This window comes from Meles meles, chromosome 21 (assembly GCF_922984935.1).
Source record: "Meles meles chromosome 21, mMelMel3.1 paternal haplotype, whole genome shotgun sequence".
Taxonomy (NCBI): domain Eukaryota; kingdom Metazoa; phylum Chordata; class Mammalia; order Carnivora; family Mustelidae; genus Meles; species Meles meles.
The window spans coordinates 13,041,270-13,068,439 of NC_060086.1; the positions used below are offsets into that span (position 1 = coordinate 13,041,270).

At 53.7% G+C, this 27,170-nt stretch overlaps 1 protein-coding gene across 1 annotated transcript in view; it reads left to right on the top strand.

The window, feature by feature from the left end:
- TNRC18 (trinucleotide repeat containing 18) overlaps positions 1–27,170 on the top strand; it is an 82,624-nt gene that overhangs the window by 42,785 nt on the left and 12,669 nt on the right. The window contains 8 exon segments of the mRNA XM_045993456.1: positions 1,261–1,436; positions 1,969–2,105; positions 2,328–2,456; positions 4,123–4,294; positions 5,711–6,071; positions 9,737–10,009; positions 14,671–14,916; positions 24,447–24,877. Of these exon segments, the coding sequence (XP_045849412.1) occupies positions 1,261–1,436; positions 1,969–2,105; positions 2,328–2,456; positions 4,123–4,294; positions 5,711–6,071; positions 9,737–10,009; positions 14,671–14,916; positions 24,447–24,877 (1,925 nt within the window).

Genomic DNA, 27,170 nt, shown 5'->3' on the forward strand with positions numbered 1-27,170 from the left:
CTGAGCCATGTGAGAAAAGTCACTAATGTTGATTTTATGGAAATATACGCATCGGTAGTAAAGAATATGCTTTTTTCTTTGGTACACGTGAAAAACTAGCACCTCAGGTACATTCGCAAAAACTGATCACACGTTAGGTCACTGAGAAAACACCAGTTTAAAAAAAAAAAGAAAACTCCTTTAACTTTGGGAGAGACTGGAGGGGAGATGACCTCCCATGGGCCACTGCAGAGATGCTGGGTTGGTGCGCCCTTTCTGGAGGGTGGCTGGAATATTTGTCAGAGAAATGTATGTACCTCGATTATGTTACTCACACAGGTGGGAATTCTCCTAGAACACGCGTGTCCTGACTGTGTGCCTATCCACCCACTACCAAGAAAAAATTTAGAAGTGACCAAAATGTCCTGTTAGTGGGGGGTTATTTTTTTAGATTGATTAAAACTCCGCAATGCAAGAGAATTGTAGGCTCCTGTTGCTGGGTCTGGCCATGGAAGGTTGCTGTTACTCTGGTGTCTTTGATCTGCAGAGGAGTCAGTGTTACAAGGTTCAGGCTCATAACATGTGACAGACATTTGTTTGCCGTGCTGCGAAGAGAGGTGAGGTGTGCTTCCGTGTGTGTGGATTGGTGCCATTTCCGTGTTTATAAAGGATGCCCACGGACATGGCTTGTGTTCGAATACGGGCACACGTTTCTGGGGCCTTCTACCAGAACGTCGGCTTTGGCACTTCCGGTGGCAGGGCAACTCTCTTGGGGAGGGGAAGGTGTTCCTTTCTTCACCCCTTTCTGCCAGGCTTGTGTTTTTTGTGTTCTCATATTACTTTTACAGTTTATAAAACTTGGGCTCCTTTTCTTTCTGGAAGTGAAAAGCGTGCATATTCCTCATGGAAAATGTAAACGGCAGATAAGCAGAAAGAGGCAGACTCTAGAAAGTACCTCTGCTAGCACTTGGCCACTCGGTGACTTTGTGTAGCAGTGGACATTTGGAACAGGGTCATGCTGTGTGCCCCGACTCTCGCGCGTACTCATTTAGCACCATGCACCATTTCTTGCCGTTCGGAAAGGCCGTGGTGTAGTCAGCATCCTGGGGGCTACCATGTGGCCTTAGGCAAGCCCTGAGCTAGCCCTGGGCCTCCTCATTCTCCTCCCTCTTTGGGGTCCGGCTGGCTGCCGTGTTCAGGAATCCTGCCCCCAGGCAGCGCGTAGAATCCTGCCCCTAGGGCAGGCATGGAAGCGTGGGCTCACCTACCTCCCATGTGCAGGTGCGGAGCGGGGCCCAGCGGTGCGGCCCTCGCTGGAGAGCCTGCTGGCAGCCAGCAGCCACATGCTGAAGGAGGTGTTGGACAGCCCCTTCGTGGACCCACTCAAGAACCTGCGGCTTCCGCGGGAGCTGAACCCCAACAAGAAGTACAGCTGGATGCAGAAGAAGGAGGAACGGGTGAGGTGTCCTGGGCCCGTTTTTGCCTGCCTGTGGGCTCTGGGGTGGGTCCCCCAGAGAAGCCATCTTGCTGGGGACATGGCTGGCTTTGCAGTTGGAAGGGCCCGATCTGAGTGCAGCTTCTGCCGCTGATTTGTTGTGCAGTCCTGGGCGAACTCTTTTCCCTTTCTGGGTCTCAGTTTATCCGTGGGACAATGGGTGACAGCCTGATGGGTCGGGAAGAGCAGGCCTGGCTGTGCCCCTCGCTGCCTGTGGGCCCCGGGCAAGCACCTCACGTCTCTGAGCCTCCATCTATAAGTGACGGGTAACGCGACGGGCCACGCTGCTTAAGCAGGTGTCCTGGGCCACATAGCCCTTGACTCAGCCCTTCGGACTTGGATTTTGATCCCTGTTCTGCGTTCTGCCCACGGCCTTGGCTAATAAGTGGCAGAGATGGGGTTCGCGCTGGGGCCCCATCACCATCAAGCCGCACCACTCCTGTGGGTGATGGGAGCCGGTGGGTGTCGGCGTCCTCACCCCGCTTTCCCTGCAGATGTATGCCATGAAGTCGTCCTTGGAAAGCATGGACGCCATGGAGCTGGACTTCCGGATGCGGCTGGCCGAGGTCCAGCGGCGGTACAAGGAGAAGCAGCGAGAGCTGGTGAAGCTGCAGAGACGCCGCGACCCCGAGTGAGTGTGCCCCCAGCCGCATCTCGCGGCCCCGGCTGGCCAGGTGACAAGGCCGCAGCAGGCGTCACCCTGCTTGGGCTCTCACAGGCACTGGCGCTCAGTAGGTTGGCTGTGGTAGGGCATTAGAGGTGTGTGTGGACCCGAGTGATGTGTGCGTATCGTGTGTCCTCCGCGCCCCCTCTACCCCCCAGGTTCACAGCCAAGCGTGTGATTCTTTTTAAGGGACAGGCGCGAGGAACCCCATAGAAGCTTGGCACGCAGAGGCCCTGGCAGGCCGAGGAAACGGACCCACGCCCTGAGCGCCCTGTCGCCCCCCCGCAAGAGAGGGAAGAGCCGCAACAGTAGCGGAAAGTAAGGCTGGCCCCTCGGTGGGTCGGGAACTGGCACAGAGCTCGGAGGGGAGGAGTACGGGCCCGAATAGGGCCTGCGTCTGGGCACCCGGGACCTCGAGTCCCTCGGACTCTGACCCGCCTGATTGGTAGCTCTCAGGGAGCACAGTGTGCGCTGCCCGGGCCAGGAGGGTGAGCCAGGCGAGTGGTGAATGGACAGGCAGACTCGTCCTCCCAGCACTGAATGGCAGATGAGCCCAGGGAGAGAGGTGTCCGTGCTGTCAGCCAAGCGCGTCCCCCACCTTCCTGCTACACCTGCTTCTTCCACGGTTAGGGACGAATTCCCGCCCTTCTCCACGTACCTCCTCCCTACAGAGGGATTCGCTGAACTTTTCAGCCCCGCCAGGACGGGCTCTGACTTGCGCTGTCACTTGGTTCCCTGTGTGACTGACAGTGTCATTCCTGTTCTCCTGGCCTGACCCGTTGGCTTGTGGCACCTGAGCCTGTGACCCAGGGGTGCTTCTTTGTGTGTTCCCTGAGTGGCAGCAGAAGCTGCGTGTGGCACCTCTGGAGGTTTTCTTGAATGGTGGCTGGAATGAGAGCTCTTCCTCCAGGCTGGACATGGGTAGGAGTGATGCTGCGATCTTCCTGGGTGTCGGGAGTAGCATGAGCCGAATGAGGCCCATCAGAGCAGCGGAGTTGGAGTGCACCCCTTCCTGGGTTACTGGGGCAGGGCAGACACTAGGCAGCCTGGTGCTTGGCTTGTGGAAGCAGAGGGGGCCGCAGGGTGGCTTCCGAAGGCACAGGAGAGGCAGTGGGTTGGCCACGGGTCTTGTCAGAAGACCTCCCCAAGGGCCCCCACGAATTGCATTTATCCTTCTTGGATGTTCCTATTGGAGGAGAGGATGGAGACAGGAAGAAATTCCCTACAGCCGGCCAAAGGAGGGTAGGGAAGCAGTTTCTGAAGACAGCAGAGGTTGGGGTTGCCAGCAGGCAGCCCCTGCATCGGAGCACAGCCTCTGGAGATGGGCACGCTTTCCTGCTTTTGCATCCAGTGTTTATTGTGACCTTGGGCTGTGTGCTTGCTTTTTGGAGCCTGTTTCCCCCTGTGTAAAAAAAAACTAGTATGTAGAACATTGTTGTGGTTGGAATATAAAGCCCTGGCATGGGGAAAAGCACATAGTAAGCACCAAGTAAATATTAGTTGCTCTTTAGCTTAAAGTAGGTAAGAGATGCCTTCAACCTGGGACCATATTCTTGACTGTGTTAATCCCAGGGGTGCAGGAGACCAGCTGGAGCCCCTTAATCCCCCTCCTGTTCTGGGAGTTCTTTGACATTTCTGATCCTTGTTCTTGGCACGTTTTGCTAAGGGGTGTGCGTGTGAGTGAGTGAGTGTACGTATGAAGAAGCACGAACGAGAAAGAGGCCAGCAGAGGATACTGCCATGGAGAAGTGTTTCTTCTTTCCTGTTAAACTCTCATTCTGCCCCATTCACAAATAGAATCCCAGCACCATAGCTTTGCAGGATCTGTGTCTCCCCAGATTCGTCACTCTGCCATCACTGTCTGTGCTTCCGACATCCGGAGCCCAGCCTTCAGGGCCGTGAGGGCGGACTCCCCCCACCCCCACCCCTACCCCTTGAGTCTTTCCTGGCCAGGGTGTTGACCAGCTGTGCATCTGGGTTTCAGGCTGAGCAGCAAGCCTCTGCTGACGTCGGAGGAGTATGAGCTTGGAGCAGGCATGAGGAAGAGGCACAAGGGACCTGAGGAGGAACACGATGGCCTTGTTGCCACAGGGAAAGCGAGGGGCAGGAACCAGCCTTGGGACGAGCACGAATCCTCATCAGACTTCATGAGTCAGGTCAGTAAGCTGCCATTCTAGGGTAGAAGGTCTGGAAGGTGTGCCAGAGGTCACACTCCCTCTCCAGGTCTGTTGATCATCCTAGTCCTGCACAGAAACTGTACAAATAATTGCTTTAGTGCCAGGGGGACTGTGCTCCAGTCTTACTGCGCTGGAGGGTGGGGTGGGGCATGGATCAAGGCCCAGAGGAAGTCAGAAACTGAGAAGTAGCCAGCCTCAGGTAGAGCTGGGACTGAAAGCCACACCCCCTGTGTGTGTTCCATGACCCTTTGCTGAAGCCACAGAGGCTGCAAGTTCTTAACCAAATAATGCAATTACTGTTGTTTAACGGTGTAATTGTCTAATGAGCAGCTTCACCGTTTCGTAGTTCTAAGAAACAAGGGCTTGATGCCATTGTAATTTCCTTGTGAACTCTCCAGGGGTAATGGGGTGAGAGCCAACTCCTTGATTTTTCTTACTTCTGCAGAGCATTGAAATCGTCCACTTAAGGCCCATGTCTCTAAATACTAATGTACCTTGTCATCCCTCACAAAGCTCCACGGAAGGGAACTCTTTCCGTTGATTTGGCCATCAGAGGGAAATACATAAGGGAGACTGGATCCAGGAGGAGTTAACAGAGCCAGTCTGTATGTCAGGATCCTTTATTTGCAAATCGTGAGGGATGCTTCTTGGCTGTTCAAAAGACCCTATCCCTCCTTTCTCCCCCGTATGTTACCTGATTAAAGAAAATACAGCTAAAATGTTCAAACGAGGGGGTGTTTATAGCTTTGAAACTGCACATTTCCTTTTGATAGCAAATGACTATCACAGGCACGGCAACCAGGAATTTAATCTGAGATCTTGAAACGGCTGTTTACTGCTTTGGGCATCCGAGGCACACCCGAGGCATTCTCTTGGCAGCTCCCGCCCATTCACTTGGATGGGCCAGTTTAGGATGTGCTGTAGTCTTCCTGGGCTGCTTCAGGTGGTCGAGTTAAATGGATCAGCCGTGCTAGGATTTGAGGTTTCTATCTTGGTTGCATGCCGGCCGGCCCCCCCCCCCCCCCCCCCCCCCCCGCGCATCAGCAGGGCCGCTTGCTTGAAGGGCTTCCCTAGGAGGCAGGAGAGCATCGGGGAGAGACAGTGGCAGCGCCAGCATTAGCGTTCGCGGCACCCATGGTAACAGCACAGTGATCAGAGCTTCATGGGCCTCATCTCAGTTCACCTTCACGACAGCCCCAAGAGGCCTGTCTGTAATTCTCCCCATTTTCCGGATCGGGGAGAACAGAGGCTCAGAGGGGTTGAGCAACTTGCTGGAAGCCACGGAGGCAGGGAGAAGGGACTGGAGCCCCGCTCCGTCAGAGCCCGTGCGCTGAAGCCCACCCTTGTCCTTTCGCCAAATGTCTTAACCCGGGACTTCCCGACTTCCCTCTACAGCTGAAGATTAAAAAGAAAAAGATGGCCAGTGACCAGGAGCAGCTGGCCAGCAAGCTGGACAAGGCCCTGTCGCTCACGAAGCAGGACAAGCTCAAGTCGCCCTTCAAGTTCTCGGACAGTTCTGGGGGCAAGTCTAAAGCGAGCGGGGGCTGCGGCAGGTACTTGACGCCCTACGACAGCCTGCTGGGCAAGGACAGGAAGGCGCTGGCCAAAGGCCTCAGTCTGTCCCTCAAAGCCTCCAGAGAAGGTAAACACAAAAGGGCCGCGAAAGCCAGGAAGATGGAGGTGGGCTTCAAGGCCAGAGGCCAGCCCAAGTCGGCCCATTCCCCATTCGCCTCGGAAGTGAGCAGCTACTCCTACAGTAAGTAGCGGACACCACGCTGCCTCGGGCCGCTTCCTCTCCTCAGTCTCCTCTGTCTGTCTCGTGGGCACTCGAAGGTCCCTTCTGCTTCTGCGCGGGCTCCAGGCCGGAAGTGTGGTGTGGTGCGGAGAGGGGGGGAGGGTATGGAAAGCGGAAGTGCCTGTGATTGGTGGGTGGGAGGGGAAGTGGACCCGCTTGTCGCGATCCTCCGCTCCTTTGCGGGAGAACAGTCGGTGCGGAGGCCTTTGTGCCATAGAGTCAGCGGCTGCTCGGCCTAGAGCGGCCGTTTGCGACGACTGACCGTAGAGCGGAGCTGGCCTTCTCTGCCCACAGGCTGCTCTCGGTCCACTGGCTGGCCGTTCGGAGGAGCCGCGTCTGTTCGCAGCGTGCACGCCGTGCTGGGCGGTGCTGGGCAGCGCACTGAGGGCTCTGCGGGCCGTGTTTGCGTCTGTGTTTCTCACAGCACTCCAGGTGGCTGCCCTAACGTTGTGCCTGGGGCTGGACCGCCTGGGTCGGGAGCGTCGAACCGGGAAGCGCAACCGCTGCTGGACTGAGGGGTCTGCTCGTCCTCTCACTGGCCGGGGCCTGCTGCATGGGAGCTCCTCCTCTGGGCACGCGGGAATGCGGCTTTCCTGAGCCGGGGTCCCCAGGCCGGAGTGTAGTAGGTGCTCCTGGGCGTGCGTGCGCGCCTGCGCAGTGGTTGGCCTTTCACGGCCTTCGGTGGCGCGTAATAGGTGCGCCTGGGTATGTGTGCGCGCGGGCAGATAGCTGGTCCTTTACAGCTTTCAGTGGCGCGTAGTAGGTGCTCCTGTGTGTCTGTGTGCACACGGGCAGATGACTGGCCCTTCATGGCCTTAGGTGGCGCATAGTAGGTGCACATGTGTGTGTGTGTGTGTGTGCAAGCATGTGTGCCTGGGCAGATGGCTGGCCCTTCATGACCTTTGGTGACACATAGTAGGTGCTTCTGGGTGTGTGTGCGCGTGTGGGCATGTGCACAGGCAGATGGCTGGCCCTTCACAGTCTTCGGTGGCACGTAATAGGTGCTCCCGGGTCTGTGTGCAGTCTCTGGTGGCTCTGGGGCGCTGTATGGCGGATAGTAGGTGCTGTGTGTGCAGATGGCTGGTCTTCCATGGGCCTGTGGTGGTGGGTAGTAGGTGCTCCTTGGTGTGTGTGTGAGTGGAGCCCCAAATGCCAGAACCCAGGAGCAGAAAGCCAGTGGCTGCTACAGAAAGGCCTGGAGGGGCTTCACATGCAGCTCCTGGCAGTCCTCAGCAGGGTCTGTTGCGGGAGTCCCCATGCCCTGACTTGGGTGGAGGGCTTTTTCGTTTGGACTGCCTGGATGTGGGTATCTGGGCTTTTGATTGGCTCTGTTTGGTTTATAGGAAGAGTGGTTGAATGTCAAGTGCAGGAAGGTAGACACCTGTAACACTGTTAAAGTTTGTTTTCTTGAGGAAAGGAAATAAAGTGTTTATGGGCTTGGAGTTAAATTATTGTTGCCCTCACAGGGCTGTTGTGAGCTCTAGTGAGTTCACGTTGGTAAAAGCTGGCTGTGGCATAAGTTTAAGCTGCTGCTGTTGGTGGTGTCTTTTTTTTTTTGTTTTCTGTTTTTTTTTTTTTCTTTTAACATTTGTATGTTTGGTTACTCAAGACTAATGGGTCTCTAGGGCTGACACAGAGACAAATATGTGAGGTAAACAGCTCCTTTGTGCCTTATGTGTTGAGGACATGCTTGATTGCCATAGCTTTTGTGGCCCTCAACTTTGGATGGGTGGGATATGACCAGGTGCATGGCTACCATGAATTCATCTCAGAAACTCATAGCCCCCGGGGGAGGAGGAAAGAAGGACTCTCCTCTGATATTTCCATCTCTGGGTTTTAGAATGTTGGAGGGAATGGGGAGTTGCTGCCTTGACTGCAAGAAGCATCCTGTCCTTGTACATCTGGAGGTCAGAGATGAGCTCAGTTCCTGAGGTCTTTGGCGTGCTCTGAGCCAGTGAGTCCCCTGTGTGCAAATGTTTGCACGCACAGAGCCATATTCGGATTGCTTGTCTGTTACACCGAGGTTGAAAATTCCACTGTCCAGGTGAGGGAAGGGAGTTAAAGTTGCAGCAGAGCAATCAGATCTGTGTCCAAGTAGATGCTAGCATTAGTAGGTAGCTGGCTCTGAAGAGAGTTCCTGGTTTGTTTAAGTAAGCTGCATGCCCAGTGCAGAGCCCAAGGTGGGGCTCGATCTCCTGACCCTGAGATCAAGACCTGAGCTGAGATCGAGAGTTGGCCGCTTAAACAGCTAAGCCACTCAGGCACCCCTCGTTTGTATTTTTCACGTAGGCTTTTCTGTAGGTAGATGAGAGGACACAGTCACAAAGCCAAGAGTGTTTTCTAGCACAAAGATGAGTGGCAGAACATGGGAAGAGAGAAAACTGCTTTGTTTTTCAACTTTGGGTTGTTGGGGCTGGGGGACATGCCTGGTGGGAAGCCAGCTCGGTCGTCATCACCCATGGTGTCTCCAGCCTGGGATGTGGGTTTGGAAAGGATGGACAGGCCGGATGGGGCTTGTCTGTGTTATCCCTGCCTAGAGTATTGAGGCCATCCTGGAGTTGGAGTCTTGTTTGGAGTGGAAAGCAGAGGTAGGTACAGGCGGAGGCAGCGAAAGGACAGACACTGCTTCTGCCTCTGCCTCACTCCCTCACCCGACACATGCACGTGCCCATGTAGTTTCTTGTGGGCATGGAGATGGCAGGTGCCGCCAGAGCTTAGCTCTGTTCGTTACTGTTCCTCGTGTTCAGAGTGGATTTTACCACATCACGGGATTACAGTCTTTGGCTGTGGAGCTGTTTTTTCCAATGAAATCTTGCTGGTCAGCCCAGCCCCATTTATAAAATGGATCAGGATAGTGTGAGGACGTTTGGGTTGAGGTTGGAAGGGGCCAGAGCTGTGCCCACTTGATGGTCCCTCTTCCCTAAAGCTGGGTGATCCTCTCCCAGGAAAGCTTGGGAACCCTGGCCTTCCCGCCCTGTGCAGGAAGGCGGGAGACTTGAGGGAAGCCAGCAGCTGTGTGCTGGTAACGAGGCCCTTTGATGGGAAGCCTTGAGTTGGAACATCACTTGCCAATTTCCTTGGTGTGACTGTGTTCAGTGGCCATTGCGATGCTGCTGGGCAGGGAGTTGGGACGCACGTGTGTGTGGTTGCTCCCCAGTCTGCCTGTGCCGCCCAGCACGCCACCACAAACTGCTCTTCTGGGGTAGAAGAGCTTTACCCGAGCCCTTCTTTTCTTGCGTCTTGTCTCTCCCCAAAAGGAGCCGTGGGCTGGGTTTAGTGACCTCCATGGCCCCGGCTGAGGCCTTCCTGAGAGTAGGGCTCTTGCCTCCCCCGGGGCCCGGAAAGGCTGTTGGCAGAGGTGGCTGCGTGGTGGGTCTGGAAAGGACGAGCTTTGTGAGGCCTGTGGCCGGGGGGCCTCCCAGGCGAGAGTCCAGAGTTCCAGGCCAGGGAGAAGAGGTCTAGGCGGTGGGACATGGCCTGTTGCACGGCCGGTAGGCACTCGGACCTCTCTGCCCCGCACGCGCTAGAGCATTCTCAGAGCCACTGAGAGTGACGAGGGACACCAGCCCCTCTGTCCTCTCCCAGCGCTCCATGACTTACTTTATTAAAAACTACTTTGACTGCAGATACGGACTCAGAGGAAGACGAAGAATTCCTGAAGGACGAGTGGTCTGCCCAAGGCCCGTCCAGCTCCAAATTGACGTCTTCCATCCTGTGTGGCATGGTGGCAAAGAACAAGCCCCCTGGAGGCCCCAAGCTGACCAAGAGGGGCCTGGCGGCCGCCCGGACTCTGAAACCCAAGCCGGCCGCCGGCAGGAAGCAGCCCTTTTGTTTGCTGCTTCAAGAGGTCGAGGCCCGTTCCTCCTTCAGCGATTCCTCGGAGGACTCGTTTGACCAAGGTTACTAGCTCCAAACACAAAGTACCTTCCGTGTTTTCTAGCGAGAGAGTGAGTGAGAGAGAGCGCGAGAGAGCGAGCGAGCGAGCACACAGGAGATGGCAGGAGATGGCGGGCAGAGGTGGCCCACCTGGGACACCTCGGGAAGGGCGGCCGTCTTGGTTCTTGGCAGCGTAGCCTGCTGTATCCGCCTGAGTCCTTCTATTTTTGTTCTTATTTGTACCTGTATCGTTGTGATAACGCCACGGCCTGGCTCTTTTTGAGCCTTTATACGGACTGTTTTTAGTCTTACCCTCTTCCGCGCTCCCCCTCTGCCCCCCTCCTCGCCTCCTCTGCCCCCCTAGACCACAGGCCTGGGTCGGGTTCTCTCGGAGGCCTCCTGGAGGGACATTTTGTAAATGGAATTCTGTCGTGTGGGCGTGTGACTTGATGTTTGTACCGCGATTTTGGTAATACCAAGCTTTATTAAACATACCGAGTTCATTTTTAACTAAACCCGTGTGCCTTGTCTCTCTTGCTGTGTCTTTACTAGACCATTAGGTTGCCGCTCCCCTCATTCGTTCCTCCTTCCCCTCCCCCTGCCTCCCTCACTCCTACCTCCCCCAAGGGCTAGAGCTGGAAGAGGCCGTCTGCCACTCTTCTCTGTTACTCAAATATCCCTGGTAGCTGTTGGCATGCGTTCATTCCTCAGGCTTAAAGTCAGCTGTGCTCACCTCCAACTTCATCTTTTGTTTTTGTTTTGTTTGGTTTTTTAGCTGCCTGTTTGTTTTTTTTGTTTTCTTAAAGCTCTATTTCTACGTAGCCACAGCTTAAAAATATAAACACTCGTTTTCTAACACTTATTTCTGTTTTAAAGGGCATGTAGGCAGTGCAGGGTCAAGACCATTTGCCGCCCCGAGTTTTGTTGTGAGATTTGAAAGCGTGGGCTTCATTGCCACCTTGAGCGGCGAGGGGCCCAGGCTTCGGAGAGAGCACTGGCCTCTGAGCCCACAGGCCTGGTCAGCTGGCAGCCCCGCCCCCCCAATCTGCCTCACCTGTGGGGAGAGGGTGGGGTTCTGTGATCCCTGCAGACATCCTGGTTCTGACCTCCCTGGGTTAGAAGCGTCCCAGGGACAAGTGGGGGAGCCAGGGGATCCTTAAGTGTTTCCTCACCCTGGTTTAGGGATTTGCTTCTGGGTGGAGCCCCTTCAGGGATTCCCAGAGTCTAGACCCCGTGCCCCCTGGGGCATGCAGAGGCCCACCTGGACGGGAACTAGGTCAGGCCCTGGGACCAGAGGCTACCCTGACTCCAGCTGTGCTCCCGTTCCTGGTCTGCCGTCTCCCTGCCCGCACCTCCCATCCTGACTTACCAGGTTCATTTTGGGTGACCAGGAGATGGCACAGCAGGGAGCCAGGTGCCCTTGGGACCCATGTTCTCTTGGGCTGCTGCCACGGCTGACCGAATGGAGTTTGGGCCAAAGAAGTGGGGAATTCAGTAACTCACCAGTCAGCCTCCTTTGCCCCTAGTCCTGGCCTCTGGACCAGTCTGGCTGGTTCACCATTCTCTTTCCTCCCTCCCTGACCTGCTCCTTCTCCTCTTGGCTCCTCCCCTTTAAAGCCAGAGTTCCAGCTTCTGTGAGTTGAAGCTCTCCTGCCCCAGCCCTGACCCCATAGAGAAGCAGGCAGCCCCTTCAGATGTCTTGGCACACGGCCGTTTGCCCAGAGTGGGCAGAGGGAGCCAGGGGCCCCTCAGAGCAGGCCAGATGTGGCAGTGAAGAGAGCCCAGATAGGGGGAGGCGAGGGGCCCCGCTGCACGCGTGTGCACGTGTGCGCACACACACACACACTCAACGCTGGTCAGGTCTTGACAGGGATATTTGGGTAATAGGGTCTTCCTGACATCCGGTACTAAAACACCTGACTGCTTGGCTTTCTAGTGTCTGCTCTCTCCCCCCAGCAGCTTGACCATACCCTCACCCTTGATCCCTGCCCATGATGCTTTGAATGTCTGTTTTGGTCTCTTGCATTTGCTCTCACGCTGCACTCTGGACGCAAAGCGAAGGCTGGGAGTAGGGCAGACGGCGCAGCGGGTCACTGAGCTTGGGTCCGAGCCTGGCTCGTTGCTCCGTAGGTAGGCAAAACCCTTTTCTTTGTGTCCCCCTGCACCTCCACTCCTCGGGGTTTGCCCCCATCGGCTATGGCAGCAGCGGATTGCTTTGGCATTTATCGATCGGGTTTTAGAAAACCGAACCAAACCGAGTTACACCAGACAACCCCACATACCGAGCCAAGAGTTTTTTGGTTTTGGTTTTTGTAAGAAAAAGTTTTTCTGTATTGCCTTGGGCTGCTTTGTTGGGACTTTTCCTCCCTCTGCCCTTGGTAGGCTCTCTCGCCTCAGGTGTGGACAGCTCCAGAAAGGCTTCCTTGGTCCTGAGACACCCCCCATCCCGGCCCCACCACTCCCTCTGCCCCGCATACCCCAGCCTGAGCAGACCAGCCACCGTGGGAAGCAGCCAGTGGGGGCTTTTTAGGCTCATAGCAGCTGGAGGCGGGGAGGGTCTCCAGAGACCAATCTTGCTTAGTGGGAAGCGAACCCTGGTTTTGGGTTTTTCCTTCCAAGCGCTTTTTCCATGTCGAGGTGCGGAGATTGGGCTGCTGCTGGCTGACTGGTATCCGGTATAGACATTCCAGGCATCCAGCAACCCAGAGCCAGCCCTCCCCCACTGGGCGTTGCTGGTGGGGAATCTTTCTGGATGGGAGAGAGTTCTGGAGTCTCCACACCTGAGCAGCCAGGGAAGGCATTCTCTAGAAGGGAAAATTGGCCACACGTCTGATTCTGTGCCCCCACCCCAGCCAGCCACCGCCCCCCCCCGCCCACCACCCTGCTCAAATTGGCCGACCCCAGGGAGGCCTGATGTGGGGGACCCAGGCGCTGCCGAAAGTCTGCCTACACTTAGCCTGCTTTGCCGCTGTGGCCCACTGGGGCGGAGACAACCATGTGATGTCCGCAATGTGGATGGATCGCAAGTGTGCACTGCCTGCTTGCCGCCTGCCTGCCCCGCTGGCCTCCATCCTGCTTCATCCATTGCTCTGGGAGCCGGGCCTCCCCCACTTCCTCTCCCTCCTCCCTCTCCTCCCCATCCTCCTCTTCCTCTTAACAACCCTCTGTCTCTGCCTCCTTCCTTTCTCAGTGCCCTTCAGGGATTCCTGAAGCTCATGTCCACCTCCCTCACCCCAGAGACCCAGGCTTCCTCGGAAAGTTGGCAGACCCCCTGCCGCCCTTGGTGCACCCGGGGCCACCACTTGGGGCTGCTGGTGGCACCCAAGCAAGCAGAGGTGGCTCAGGGTGTGGCGGGAGAACATGGAGTTGGCTGGCTGTGTCTGCCCCTCTCCATTCCCTGAGCCCAGGCACTCCCTGCCCAAGATAGAGTTGGGGGGTGGGGTGGGGGTGGGGCATGGGCCACCTGCTTATGTCCCTTCCCTCTAACTGCTGCAGAGAGTTGCCTCTGGCCTTACCTGGCCCTGCCCTGGGCTAGTGGCCCCCAGAGCCATCATCACGTGCCCAGCACTCCAGGCAGAGTGAGCAGGTGTCCCTGGGCAGTTAGCCCCCAGTGCCCTCGCCTGCCCACTCTCATGGTGTGAGGCTGTCTCCCTGGGAAGGTCAGGAGCAAGGTTGTAATCTCCCTGCAGTCTCTGTTCTTGGTGGAGAGCTTGGTTCACGTGCAGGGAGCACCCCCTTCCAGGAGACACTGGGTGACAAGACAGCCAGGGAGCCCTGGGTTTGAGTTCTGCCTGAGTGCTCGGCCACGCCAAGCCTCAGTCCCCTGGCGCAGAGTGAGGTGAGCTGACCTGCGTGCCCTCCCTTCCTGGCTCCTCATAGGTCAGGAGGCATAGCCAGCTTGTGGCTCCCTTGGCCCTGGGGACAGCGGTTTCTTTTTGTACAACAGGCTGGTCCTGTTTCTGTTTGGTCTTTGTTCAGCCTGCAAAGTGCTTTCTCCTTAGCTGAGTGGGTGCGCTGGGAGGGCCGGCCCATGCCACAGATGAACACAAGTGCTCCCAGAGGACTAGGATTTACCCCAGGCTCCCCAGCTCAGGGGAATTGCTGGGAGTCAACTTTGGACCCCAGAGCCTGCTCAAGAAGAGATCAAACTCTACCTTCTCCTGTCACTAGCCCCAGAACCCATGCCCTGCCACCCCCACCAGGCCCCTGAGTCCCTGCACCCTCACCCCACCCCCTCTCTGTCTCTCCCTGGCCTCCTCTTTCCTCTTCTCCTGCCTCCTTTCTCAGCCTTCATGTTGTACGTCGGGGCGTGTGTGTGCGTGTGTGTGTGTGAGATGGTGGAGAGAGCTGTCTCCGGTCCTTGTCCGTGTGTCTGTCCCCCTCCCCACGGCACAGGTGCATGTTGGTGTTCCCCTTACAGAAACCCTCTGATTCCCAAAGCTGCTGCCCACCTCTGGGCTGTCCTGGATGCCCACGTCTTGGGCTTGCTTTGATGGGGGCACTGGGCCATCGGCGGGGGTGGGGGGATCTGTGGGCTGGTATTGGAACCACCCCCGGCTGATGAGGAGTGAGGTGCTAGGCTGGAGCTGTGCACCCCTCGCTGGTGCTCCGGCTGAGTCGGGGCGGTGGGGGGCGGTACCTGCCGAGGCCAAGGCTCTGACTCGCCCCCTGTTTTCTGCACCAGATGAGAGCTCCGAGGAGGAGGACGAGGAGGATGAGCTGGAGGAGGAGGACGAGGCCGCCGGCGGCTATAGGCTGGGGGCCCGAGAGCGGGCCCTGTCGCCAGGCCTGGAGGAGAGTGGGCTGGGCCTGCTGGCTCGCTTTGCAGCCAGCGCCCTCCCCAGCCCCACAGTGGGGCCGTCGCTATCAGTGGTGCAGCTGGAGGCCAAGCAGAAGGCCCGGAAGAAGGAAGAGCGGCAGAACCTGATGGGTAAGTACGTACTGGCAGGTGGCATGCAGGGACACCACTGTCCCATCCTGCAGGCCGGAAACGGGCTCGGAGAAGGGTAGGGGCAGAGCTGGGGGCCGGGGGAGCCCTGCCTTGTGGGCCAGCCCCACAGGAGCAGAGTGGTACTGGTACTTGCCCCAGGAGGGGGTTCCGGAGCTATGCAGGCTGACCTTCACTGTTCATGTCCCTGACTTCCCCTGTCATAGCCTGACTCCCCCATTTCAGGTGCCTGGTGATAGGTAGCTCCAGGAAGCAGAGAGGCCTCAGGTCTGCACCGTGGGGGGCTGTAGAAGCCCAAGGGAGGCCGCTCCAGGTAGGGGACACCCAGGCTGACCCATGAGAGAGGTGGGAATCAGCTAAGTGTACGTAGAACTAGAGGTACAGGCCTGCTAAGTCTGGGCATTCGAGGCAGTTCACGTGGTGAGATGGGCATGAGGCCTGGGGTTGGGGCCTGGAAAAGGTCATCACTGGGGGTGGTCTCGTGCTGTGTCACTGTTAGCTGTGCTTACCGTCCCATTTCCCTGATGGGCAGATGGAGACAGCTGGCCCTCAAGCTTGGGCAGGAGGCTAGGCCTTGTCCTGGCCCCACTTCCTTCCTCTTTACATTCCCAGTCATATGCCTGCCTTTTTGAGACAAACAGGGGACCACCTTCTAGGCCCACCCCCATTCTCGCCTGGCCAAATGTCCCCTCGTGGGGTGCTGGGGAGCATGTGTGTTCAGGGGGTGCACTCGCCTGGCCTCAGCCTGGTCAAGTCGTCGGCCTGGCCTTCCTGCCCTTTTCTGAACCTCCGGGATCCATGCGAGGCCCTCTGGCAGGGGCTGTGACAGGGAGAGAAAGCACTGGGGTGCTAGCCTGTTCTACTCCCCGGCTCTTCCCCAGCTGCCCCTGGCTTCATGTCCTGCAGGCCACAGGATAAAAGCTCCTTCCTATGGTCTGTACTGCCTCATGGGACCTCATCTCTGGGGCAGCTTCACAGTCTTCAGGCCCTGACCTTGCCTCCTTCAGCTCTTCTTCTCCCTCCCTTTCACCCCCACCATGTCCTGCCATTGTTGCTGGGGGATTTGGGCCTGGCTCTTACTGGGCAGTGGTGCTGGCTTCCCTTCCGCTTACTCTTCTCGGATATTTTTCATCCATACGCAGCTGGAGGGCTCTCAAAGCTCAAACTTGATCAGACCACTTCCCCTGCTGAGAACCTCTGACTGGTTCCCTGATGTCCTGTGGTCACATGCCACCTGTCTGACCACCCCCCGCCCCCATTAGGCTTGTGGCTACCCAGACCGCATCATCCTGTCTACAGCCCCTGTCCTCATCCCTAAATGCGTCAGCCATCATAGAATTCACAGGCTTCTGTATTTTATCCAGGTTCTCAGCTGTATTGGCAAAGAGTTCTCCCTTTTATACTTTGAAGTCTGAGGGGTCTGTAGTGATGTCTCCTTTTTCATTGCCAAACCAGATAATTTGTTTCTGCTCTGTTTTTTGATCAGCATGGCTAGAAGTTATCAATTTCACTGATTTCTGCTCTTTTTTATTTCCTTCCTTCTCTTTTGGTGTGTTGCCAACCATTTCCTATTTTTTAACGTGCAGGCTTAGGTAATCAGCTTGGGATGTTCTTTTCTTGTGGAAACCTTAGAAGTTCCCTCTGAAGCTTGCTTTAGCTGCGTCTCACGCGTTGTCTTGTTGTCCTTTTTTCATTATTACTCTCGGTTCAACACATTTCTTAACTTGTGATTTCTACTTTTCATTCAGTGATTAGAAGTATTCTTTTCCAAATATTGGTGGGGGTTACCTGGTATATTATATTACTGATTTCTAATGTCATTCCATCTTGGTTAGAGAAAATACTCTGTAATTTCAGTCTTTTAAAACTAAAACTTTGAGGGCATATGGTATTTCATAGTAAATGTATCATGTGCACTTAAAGAATGTGTATTCTGGGGCCCCTGGGTGGCTCAGTGGTTAAGCGTCTGCCCTTGGCTCAGGTCATGATCCCAGGGTTCTGGGATTGAGTCCCACGTCAGGCTCCGTGCTCAGCGGGAAGCCTACTTCTCCCTCTCCCACTCCCCTTGCTTGTGTTCCCTCTCTCACTGTCTCTCTCTCTCTCTCTCTCTCTGTTAAATAAATAAATAAAATCTTAAAAAAAAAAAAGAATGCGTATTCTGATGCCATTATATACAGTGCTCTGTAAATCAGTTCTGTCAGGCAAGGCAGTGTGATTGGAGGTGTTAAGATCTTGTGAATCTTTGCTGGTTTTTGTCTAGTGTTATCAGTTGCTTACAGATGGGTATAACCTCCCCCCCCCCCCCATGATTGCTGGATTTTCTTTCTCCTTGTAATTTAATCCTATGGATGTTTGCTTCATGTATTTGAAGCTTTGTTATTAGGTACATATATACATTTATGATTTCCTGTTTTCCTGTTAAATTGGTCTTTTTATCATTAAAAGTATTCTTTTCTATCTCTTAATACACTGTGTTTTGAAATCCCTTTTATCTGGTAGTAAAGAGTCACTCCACCTTTCTTAGGCTTCCTATTTGCATGGTGTATCTTTTCCTGGTCATTTACTATCATCCACCTTTGTCTTCATATCTAAAGTGAGTCTCTTATAGACAGCTTATGGTTGGGTCCTTTTCCTTTTTTTTTTTTTTTTTTAAGATTTTATTTATTTATTTGTCAGAGAGAGCGCACACAAGCAGGCAGAGTGGCAAAGGCAGAGGAGGCAGAGAGGGAAGCAGGCTTCCGACTGAGCAAGAAGCCCGATGCGGGACTGGATCCCAGGACCCTGGTATCATGACCTGAGCCGAAGGCAGCTGCTTAACAGACTGAGCCACTCAGATGCCCCAGAGGAGTTTTAGGTTCATAGCAAAATTGAGAGGAAGATACAGAGATGCCTCTATGTCCCCTGCCCCACCCCCATACACAGCCTCCCCCATTATCGACATTGTCCCTCCCAGTGGTTTTGCTTGTTACCACTGAGGAACCTACCGGCCACAGACGTGTCACTGTCACCCAGAATCCGTAGTGTACATTAGGATTCACTCCTGGTGTTGTACAATCTGTGGGTTTGAGCAGATGTGTGTAGCCACCATTGTACTGTCATACAGAGTAGTTTCACTGCCTAAAAGTCCTCCATACCCCACCCCTTCCATCTGTCTCCTCTCTGCATGCCTGGCAGTTGCTGATATTCTGTCTCCGTAGTTTTGCCTTCTCCAGAATGTCATGTAGTTGGAATCGATACAGCCCGGGGGCTCTTCAGATTAGCTTCTTTCAATTAATCGTATGCATTAAAAAGTTTCTCCATGTCTTTCGTGACTTGTTAGCTTGTTTCTTTTTGGCTGTGAATCATATCGCATTGTCTGGATGGACCACAGTTTGTTTATTCCTTCACCTACTCAAGGGCGTCTGGGACATCTTGGTGACATCCAAGTTTGGCAGTTTTGACCAAAGCTGTTATAAACATCTGTATACAGTTTTTTTCTGCATGTGGACATAAGTTTTCAGCTCCTTTGGGTAAATACCAAGGAGTGTGACTGCTGGATCACATGGTAGGAGTCGTTTTGGTTTTGCAAGAAATTGCTGTAATGTCTTTTGTTACAAAGTGGTCGGACTATCTTTACTTTTTTTTTTAAGATTTTATTTATTTACTTGATAGACAAGAGATCACAAGTAGGCAGAGAGGCAGGCAGAGAGAGAGGGGGGACGCAGGCTTCCCACGGAGCAGAGAGCCCAATTCGGGGCTCGATCCCAGAACCCTGAGATCATGACCTGAGCTGAAGGCAGAGGCTTTAACCCACTGAGGCACCCAAGGTGCCCCTGTGTGGTGGTATCTTGTTTCAGTTTGCCTCTTTAGTAACACGACGTGGGACATCTTTTCGTTTGCTTATTTGCCATCCGTGTAACTTGCGGTGACATGTCTCTTAGGATTTTTGACCCACTTTTTAAATTGGGTTGTTTTCTTAATGTTGGATTTTAAGAGTTCTTTATCTGGTTTTGGAAAACAGTACTTTATCAGGTGTGTCTTATGCAAGCGTTTTCTCCCAGGCTGTGGCTTGTCTTTTCATTCTCTTTATGGTGTCTTTCACAGAACAGAAATGGGCGACCCAAGGTCATCTAAATTTTTCCTATATTATCTTCGAGGGGATTTTGAATTTTGTGTGTTACCTTTAGGTCTGTGATCCATTTTGAGTTTTTTTTTTTTTTCATTTTGAGTTAATTTTGTGAAGGGTGTAAGACTTGTTACATTCACTTTTTTGCCTGTGGATCTCCATTGGTTCCAATACCGTTTGTTGAAAAGACCTGTCCTTTTCTCCATTGTATTGCCTTTACTCCCTTGTGAAAGATTACTTGACTATATTAATGGGAATCTATTTTTGGGCTCTCTTCTGTTCCATTGATCTGGTTGTCTTGTCTTTTGCTGATAACTCGATAACTCGTTGTCATGATCACTGCAGCTTTATAGTAAGCCTCGCAGCTGGGTACTTCCAGGCAGAGAGGCAGGCAGAGAGAGAGGAGGAAGCAGGCTCCCCGCTGAGCAGAGAGCACAGAGCAGAGAGCACAGTGCAGGGCTTGATCCCAGCACCCCAGGATCATGACCGGAGCCGAAGGCAGAGGCTTTAACCAAATGACCGGAGCCGAAGGCAGAGGCTTTAACCAAATGAGCCACCCAGGCGCCCCAACAATTAACATCTTGACAATATCAAGTCTTCCTCTCCATGAGTGTGGAAGTGATTTTTCATCAGGGTTTTGTAGTTTTCATCCCATAGATCTTGTGCATATTTTGTTAGATTTAACCTAAGTATTTCATTTTGGAGAGTGCTAAGGCAAACAGTATTGTGTTTTAAATTCCAAATTTGACTTATTAATTGCTAGTATGTAGGAAAGGGAGCGATTTTTTATATATGAAGGTCATAAAATGCGACCTTGCTGGCTTATCAGATCCAGGAGATTTTTTGGTTGATTGTGTGAGGTTTTCTACGTAGAGTCTTATGTCGTCTGTGAACAAAGGCAGTTTTCTGTCTTCCTTCCCTGTCAATGTACTTTTTTTTCCTTGTCCTATTCCATTAGCTAGGACTTGCAGTATGATACTGAAAACGAGTGGTAACTGGGAACATCCTTGCCTTGTTCCTGATCTTACTGGGAAATCCTCTAGTTTTTCATCAGTAAGTATGATAGAGGGTTTTTTATAGTTCTTCTTTATCAAGTTCAGGAAGTTCTCTTCTATTACTGGTTTGGTCAGAGTTTTTATTATGAATTTGGGTTGGATTTTGTCAAATGCTTTCTATTAATGTGATGAGATTTTTTCTTCTTCTTTGGGCTGTTGATGTAATGGATTACAGTCATTGATTTTTGGATGTTGCACAATAAATCTCACTTAGTTGTGTATAATTTATTTTCGTACATTGTTGGATTTGACTTGCTAATATTTTGTTGAGTATTTTTTGCATTTATGTTCACGAGAGATACTGGTCTGTAGTTTTCTTGTACTGTCGTCTTCTGGTTTAATACTTCTGGTATTGGAGTAATTCTGGCCTCCTAGAATGAGTTCGAAAGTATTCCCTCTGCTTCTATCGTCTGGAAGAGATTGTAGGGAAATGGCTTAATTTCTTCCTTAAATGTTTGATTAAATTCAGCAGTGACCTCATCTGGGCGTGGCATTTTGTTTTAAAGGTTATTAGTTATTGATTCAGTCACTTTAATAGATAAAGGTCTACTCAGATTGTTTCTTGTGTCACTTCAGACCGTATGGCTGGATAATACTGCATTTTATGAATGTACCACATTTGGTTTATCTACTTTATGGGTTTTGTTTCCATCTCTGGGCTGTCATTAATAATGCAGCTGTGAACATCGGTGTATACGTTTTTGTGTGGACATGTGTTCAGTTGTGGCTACAGATCTAAGGGTGGACTTGGCTGGGTTATTTGGTAACTTGGTATTTAACCTTTTGAGGAAATGCCAAACTTTTCCAAAGTGGCTGTACCACTGCTGTTTTCCCCAGCACTCTGTGACGGTTCCTGTTTCCTCCCCAGTTCCTCCCCAGTACCTGTTATTATGTGTCTTTTTGATGATGCCTTACTTCTTGGGGAGGAAGCCATTCTAGTGGGTGTGCTGTGATCCCTCATTGTGGGTTTGATTTGGATTTCTCCTGGTGATAGGAGGACCCTTTCATATGCTTAGCAGCCCTTTGTATGTGGAGAAATGCCTATTTAAATCCTTGACTGCCTTCTTATAATTAAGAAGTCATCTTGTCATTGAGTAAGAGTTCTTTGTATATTTAGCTGTAACGCTCTAATTAGAAACATGGTTTTGCAAGTATTTTTTCTCCCATTCTGTAAGTCGTCTAAAGTTTTAAATTTTGATGATGTCCAAAGTTATCACTTGTACTTCTGGCATTTACGTCTTAAAAAAAAAAAAAAAAAAAAGGATTGCCCAACCCAAGGTCAAGATCAGTCCTGTTTGCTCCTAAGATTATAGTTTGTGACTTACATTTGGGCTGTGATCCATTTTGAGATAATTTTTGTGTATGGAGGGATGGAGGGGTCTTTTGCCTGTGGACAGCGTTGTCCCATATCGTTGTGTTGAGAAGTCAGTTCTTTCCCCATTCGGTCTTGGTGCCCTTGTGGAAGGAAGATCGACACAACATAAATAGGAAAGATCATTTCCAGACCCTCTGTTCTAGTTCATCAGTGTAGACGTCTGTCTTAGACCAGCAGCACAGTCTTGACTACCGTAGGAATCTCGATTACCATAGGAATCTTGGAGGAGGCTTTGCAATTGGGAAATATGAGTCCTCCATACTTGTTCTTTTTCAAGGCTGTCTTTCTGCCTCAGAGACCCTTGCATTCCATATGGATTTTACAAGTAGCTTGTGAATTCCTGCAAAAAAGCCTGCTGGAATTATGAGTAAGAATTGTGTAAATCAGTAGGTCATATTGGGGAGTACTGGCATCTTAACAGTATAAATTTTTTGATCCATGAACATGGGATGTCTTTCCACTTATTTATGTGCTTAATTTTTTTCAGCAGTGTTTTATAGTTTTTACTGTACAAGTCTTGCACTTACTTTAATTTGTGAGTATTTTTTGATGCTGTTGTAAATTGAATTCATCATCGCAGTGTTCATTGCTAGTGTATAGAAATACAAGTGATTTTTGCATATCTATCTTGTATCCTGCAACCTTGCTGAACTCATTTGTTCTAGTAGGTTTTCAGTAGTATTTTCTGTAATATAAGATCACGTCATCTGCATATATAGTTGTTTTTTCCTTTCAGATGTGTATACCTTTTATTTCTTTTTTTAACCTAAGTGCCTGGGCTAGAATCTTCTGTATAATGTCGAATAGAAGTGGGAAGACCAGGTATCTTTGTCTTCTAATCGTAGAGGAAGAACCTTCATTCTTCCACCATTAAACATCATGTTAGCAGTGAGTTTTTATGGACATCTTTATCAGGTTGAGAACATTTCCTTCTGTTCCTGGTTTGAGTGATTTTATCATGAAAGAGTGTTGGGTTTTGTCCGTTACTACTTCTGTGTCTGTTGAGGTTGTTTGTGTGGTTTTTTGTCCTTTATTAATATGGTACATTACATTGATTTTCTTATATGTCGAACCAACCTTCTATTCCTGGAATAAATTTCACTTGGTCATGGTGTATAATCTTTTTTTGTATGCTTCCCGATTACGTTCATCTCTGTTTATAAATTGTATCTTCCTAAAGGGACTGACCATGTAATCATTTAAATATGTCCTCCTCTAACGATTTTTATTGTAAGGTCAGTTTTGTCCGATACTTAGTGGAGCTAGTTCAGCTCTTTTTCAGTTGCTGTTAGTGTGGTTTATATCCTTTCCATCATTCGATTTTTAGTCTCTTTGTGTCTTACCCTTCTGTTTTATATCTCCAGTGCTTTGTTGGGTCTGTTCCTCCTTTACCGCCTTATTTCTTGGGGAGGGGGCAGGAGCACAGGACACCGGGTGGAAGTCAAGGGCACGGACTCAACTCCCTGCTGTGTCACCATGTGGCCTTGAGGTCTGGGCACATGCTCCCGCTCTCTGGGCTTCCTGCCTGTCCCCACCCCGGGGCCCTCCAGAGAACCCCCCCCCCCCCGGCCCACGCACCGTTCTTGCTGCCCCACCGGCCTCGTCAAGTACTTAACCTCCAACCTTACTCTTGCAGTCCCACTTCCCCTCTTCCAAGCACGTGTCCACTGTCCATCACTGCCCTGTCCGCCTGGCAGTCCCGCGCCCTAGGTGACGCCCCTGCAGCGTTGGATGGGGTCTGGGTTTTCTGATGGTGTTCTGTGGGAGGCTGCCGTCAGGCGGGGCCTCATTCCGTCACACCCAACAGCAGAAATCCAGCCTGCGTTTTATGGCCTGCACCCCTAATCAGCCATGCAAGCCCCCAGCTGCCTCCCTGTGCAGTGGGAAGTCTAAAGATTAATTAGTGGGATTGGTAAGCTTTGTCAGAGGCTCCCTCCCACGGAGTGTGTCCCCTCCTAGCCCAGCCCGCTGCCCTGGCTGCCTCTGTTGGGTGATGGGGCTGGGCCTCCCAGAGGAGCCCTGGAGGGTAGGCTGCCGGCTGCCCCGGGGTCAGTAGGCCTGGGGCCGTGAAATTAGGGATCTGTTTCTGTGGGGCCGAGCAGGACAGGATAGACAGATAAGGGCGAGAACCCAAAGTGGGCTGTGTGCCTGTGGCGATGAAGTGTGGACAGAGAACTCCCCGGGGTGCCGAGTGGACCTTCTCAGGTAGGAGACTGCAGGTGTCCAAGCAGAGGCCCGGAGAGACATGGCGCTCCAGGGCCCAGCAGCAGCTCAGGTGCAGGTTTGAAGGGCTGGAGCTCAGAGGGGCATCGAGAGAGATTTGTGTGTAAAGGAGCCCAGCAGCTCCAGGGTCTGGATCGAGCCCTGCCCCTTGTCTGGGAAGGACCGAGCCTCAGGTGTGACAGGAGGGGGCCGGGCCCCCGGGCTGCACGAGTTCTGGCAGGGTCTGTCCTCTAAAAGGGAGTGGGTGCCAGGGACCTCCCATCTCTGAGAAGTGGCTCCAGGAAGCGGAGAGAGGCCCCGTGGGGCTCGGGGATTTCATGTGGGCTTTCCAGCTGCTTCCCTGCGGGCGTCAGGCCCTCTCTGGCCTGCCCTGGCTTCTGGGATTCCCACGGGGCATACAGGAGGCAGAGGAGAAGCTCACGTGGGGCCAGGCAGGAATCTTCATGGTCCCTGATGATGTTCTTGGTGGGGGGCGGTTGAGGAGGGAGCAGAGTCTGGGCAGCCACGGTGAGGGGCGGGGGCAGTTCGGGACAGCAGTGGGGCCAGCAGGGTCTGCCCCTCAGAGGCGTGTGGCCCCGTGAGTCCTCCCACTCCTCCTCCTCTGGGTCTCAGGTTCTCCTCCTGGAAATGAGAAGCCTCCCTTGGAGGAGGGTGGGACCGTGGCCTTCTGCTGGCGGCCAGGGCGTCTGGGTGGGTGGGAAGTGGGGGTGCCGGGAGCCCCTGTCCACAGCCACTGCCCTCGTCCCGCATGCAGGCACGGAGTTCGAGTACACGGACTCGGAGAGTGAGGTCAAGGTGCGGAAGCGGTCACCTACCGGGTTGCTGCGGCCCAAGAAGGGACTGGGGGAGCCCGGGCCCTCCCTGGCCTCCCCTGCACCTAGCACCCGGGGCCCCGGTCCCACCAGCCCCGACAAGGCCAAGCTGGCGGCAGAGAAGGGGCGCAAGACCCGCAAGCTGCGGGGCGCCAAGGAGCCTGGTTTTGAGGCAGGGCCCGAGGCCAGCGACGACGACCTGTGGACACGGCGGCGGAGCGAGCGCATCTTCCTGCATGATGCCTCGGCCGCCGCCCCAGCCCCCAGCAGCACTGCCCCCGCTGCCACCAAGCCCAGCCGCTGCGGCAAGGGTGGCCCGCTGAGCCCCCGCAAGGACACCGGCCGTGCCAAGGACAGGAAAGACCCCAGGAAGGTAGGTGCTCCGTGCAGGGCCTGGGGGGTGGGGCGCGGCAGGAAGGGACCTGGCCTCACCCCTCCCTTCCAGGGCTCCCTCCCCTCCCGTCTCAGGGGAACACCCTCCTGTGGGAGTGAGGTGCAGGGACCCCAGAGGAGAGCACTGCCGAACCCCCCACCCCCCACTTGCGATAGGGAGGCACTCGGCGTGCTCCTCGAGCAAGGGCTCGGTATGGGTGCCCGTCTCCGAGTCGGAGTAAGTGCTATCACTCCAGTGAGGAGCTTGAACCACAGGGCAGGGTCTCTGCGGTCACGGTCATGTGCTACATGGCTGATTGTGTCGGGGACAGAGTCTGACGCTGTTGATCCTCCTGTGGCGCGTGGCTCCCCCCCACCACCCGCGGGATTCTTCCTGAATTGTCTGCCTGGGCTCCCCAGCTGGAGGATGCTTGCTTTCTGAGTTCTCTAGGACGGGCGTACTGCTCCCCTCCGTGTGCAGGCTGCTAGGAAGCTCCTGGCCTGCTGTCTCCCCTGCTGTTTGTGTGGTTGCGTTCAGACCTAGCAGCCGGCAGCTTGGCAGTGGCCTCTGACTCTGGCCTCCCCAACCCCGACCCTGATGGAGGGTGATCTCTCGGATAATGGTGACATTCTAGAGGATGTCGTGATGAGGGATGAGACTCAGCACTGATTTCCCGTAACGGGGGCTGGTGAGGCAGGTGCCGTGTTCGCGGGTCCTTGGCTGTGATTGTGCTCACCTGCTTGTCCATGGCTGAAGCCCCGTCAGCCTTCCCCCAGGCCTTGGAGGGAAGGTGCTGGATGCTACAGAATGCTCGTGGTGGTCTCACTAGATGGTCCGCTGTAGGGCCCAGGTGGCTTCTCACCCCTTTACCACTTTGTACATCTTTTACTGGCAAAGGGAAACTGTGCTGTCCGCTCACGACCCTTCTGGCACTGACTCCCTGGATTTGGCAGAGGGCTGCGTCCCACAGGACTGCACCCCAGCCCATCCCCGCTTCTCATGGCAGTCCCGGGCTTCAGCTTGGCCCCAAGCGGCCACATCAGCGGTGTAGCGGGGATTCCCCAGACCCGCGGCTCAGGGTTAATGATTCCCCAGAGGGATGCCCAGAACCCAGGGGGCGCGTTCCTTACTGTGACGGTTGATTAGGACAGACAGTGCAGCCACAGATTGGAGAGAGGCCCCGGGCGGGGGCGGACGTGGCGCTTCTCTGCCCTCTGCAGGTGCTCCCGACCCAGAAGCTCCCTGAACACCTCGCATAGGGTTTTTTGGGGACTTCTTCACTTTGGCAGGATTATTAACTCAGTCTCTGGACCCTCTCCCCTCTCTGGAGGATGTAGGGGGTAGGGGTCGAGCTCAGAGTTCCTGGCTTCTCCACCTGGCTTGGTGTTGCTGGTGAGTGGCACCCATCCCAAGGTTCGCTGGGAGCTAACCCGCAGTCTCCTCATCAGGACAAAAGGTGCTCCGATGATCCGGGACATCCCAAGGGGCTTAGGAGCCCTGGATCAGGAGCCAGGGGAGGAGACCAAGTATGTATTTCTTCCCATGTCTGTGTATCACGAGACCCTGTTGAACAGGTTACGCGTATTAACTGGACTTCACAGGTGGCCTTGCTCCCCACTAAGGTCATGACTGCTAATGATCATCCAGGCTGAGCTTTGAATACCCCCTGGGCCACACTGGGCCCTGGGCTCTTGGCCAGGACGCGGGACCCGGTGTCAGGGAGGAGTGCAGAGGCTCACTGAGCCGAGCCTTCTGACCGCACAGTTAAGGCCTGGAACAGAGTAGGCGAACTGTTGACGGAAGGAGGACGGAGATGTCCGCGGAACCCCCCAGGAACAGCCAGTGCACGTAGTTTTGTGAGACAGCGCTTCCATATCCTTCTGAGACTTGTACATTCCTGTTTGCCATCAGCCTTATTTTATCCTCCTTAAAAGTATTTTTATTAATTTATTTTGCGGGGGAGGGGCAGAGAGAGAAGCCCAAGCGGACTCCCTGCTGAGCACAGATCCCGACCTGGGGCTCGAACTCAGGACCCTGAGATCTCAACCTGTGCCCAAGCCAAGAGTGGGATGTTCAACTGACCGGTCACCCTGGCACCCCAGGAGTTGTTTTCTTAAAGAAGGTTCCCAGAAAGGGGCTTTCTGGCCAGCGGGAAAGAAACTGTTGTCAGTGTTGTCTGATTAGAACAGTGGTGTGGAGGTTGCAGGAAAGGAAGGGAAGTACAAGTCCACCCAGAGCCTGTCTTGCTGTCCCCGCTCGGCCCCGCGCGCACAGCTGCAGAGACGGTCACCTC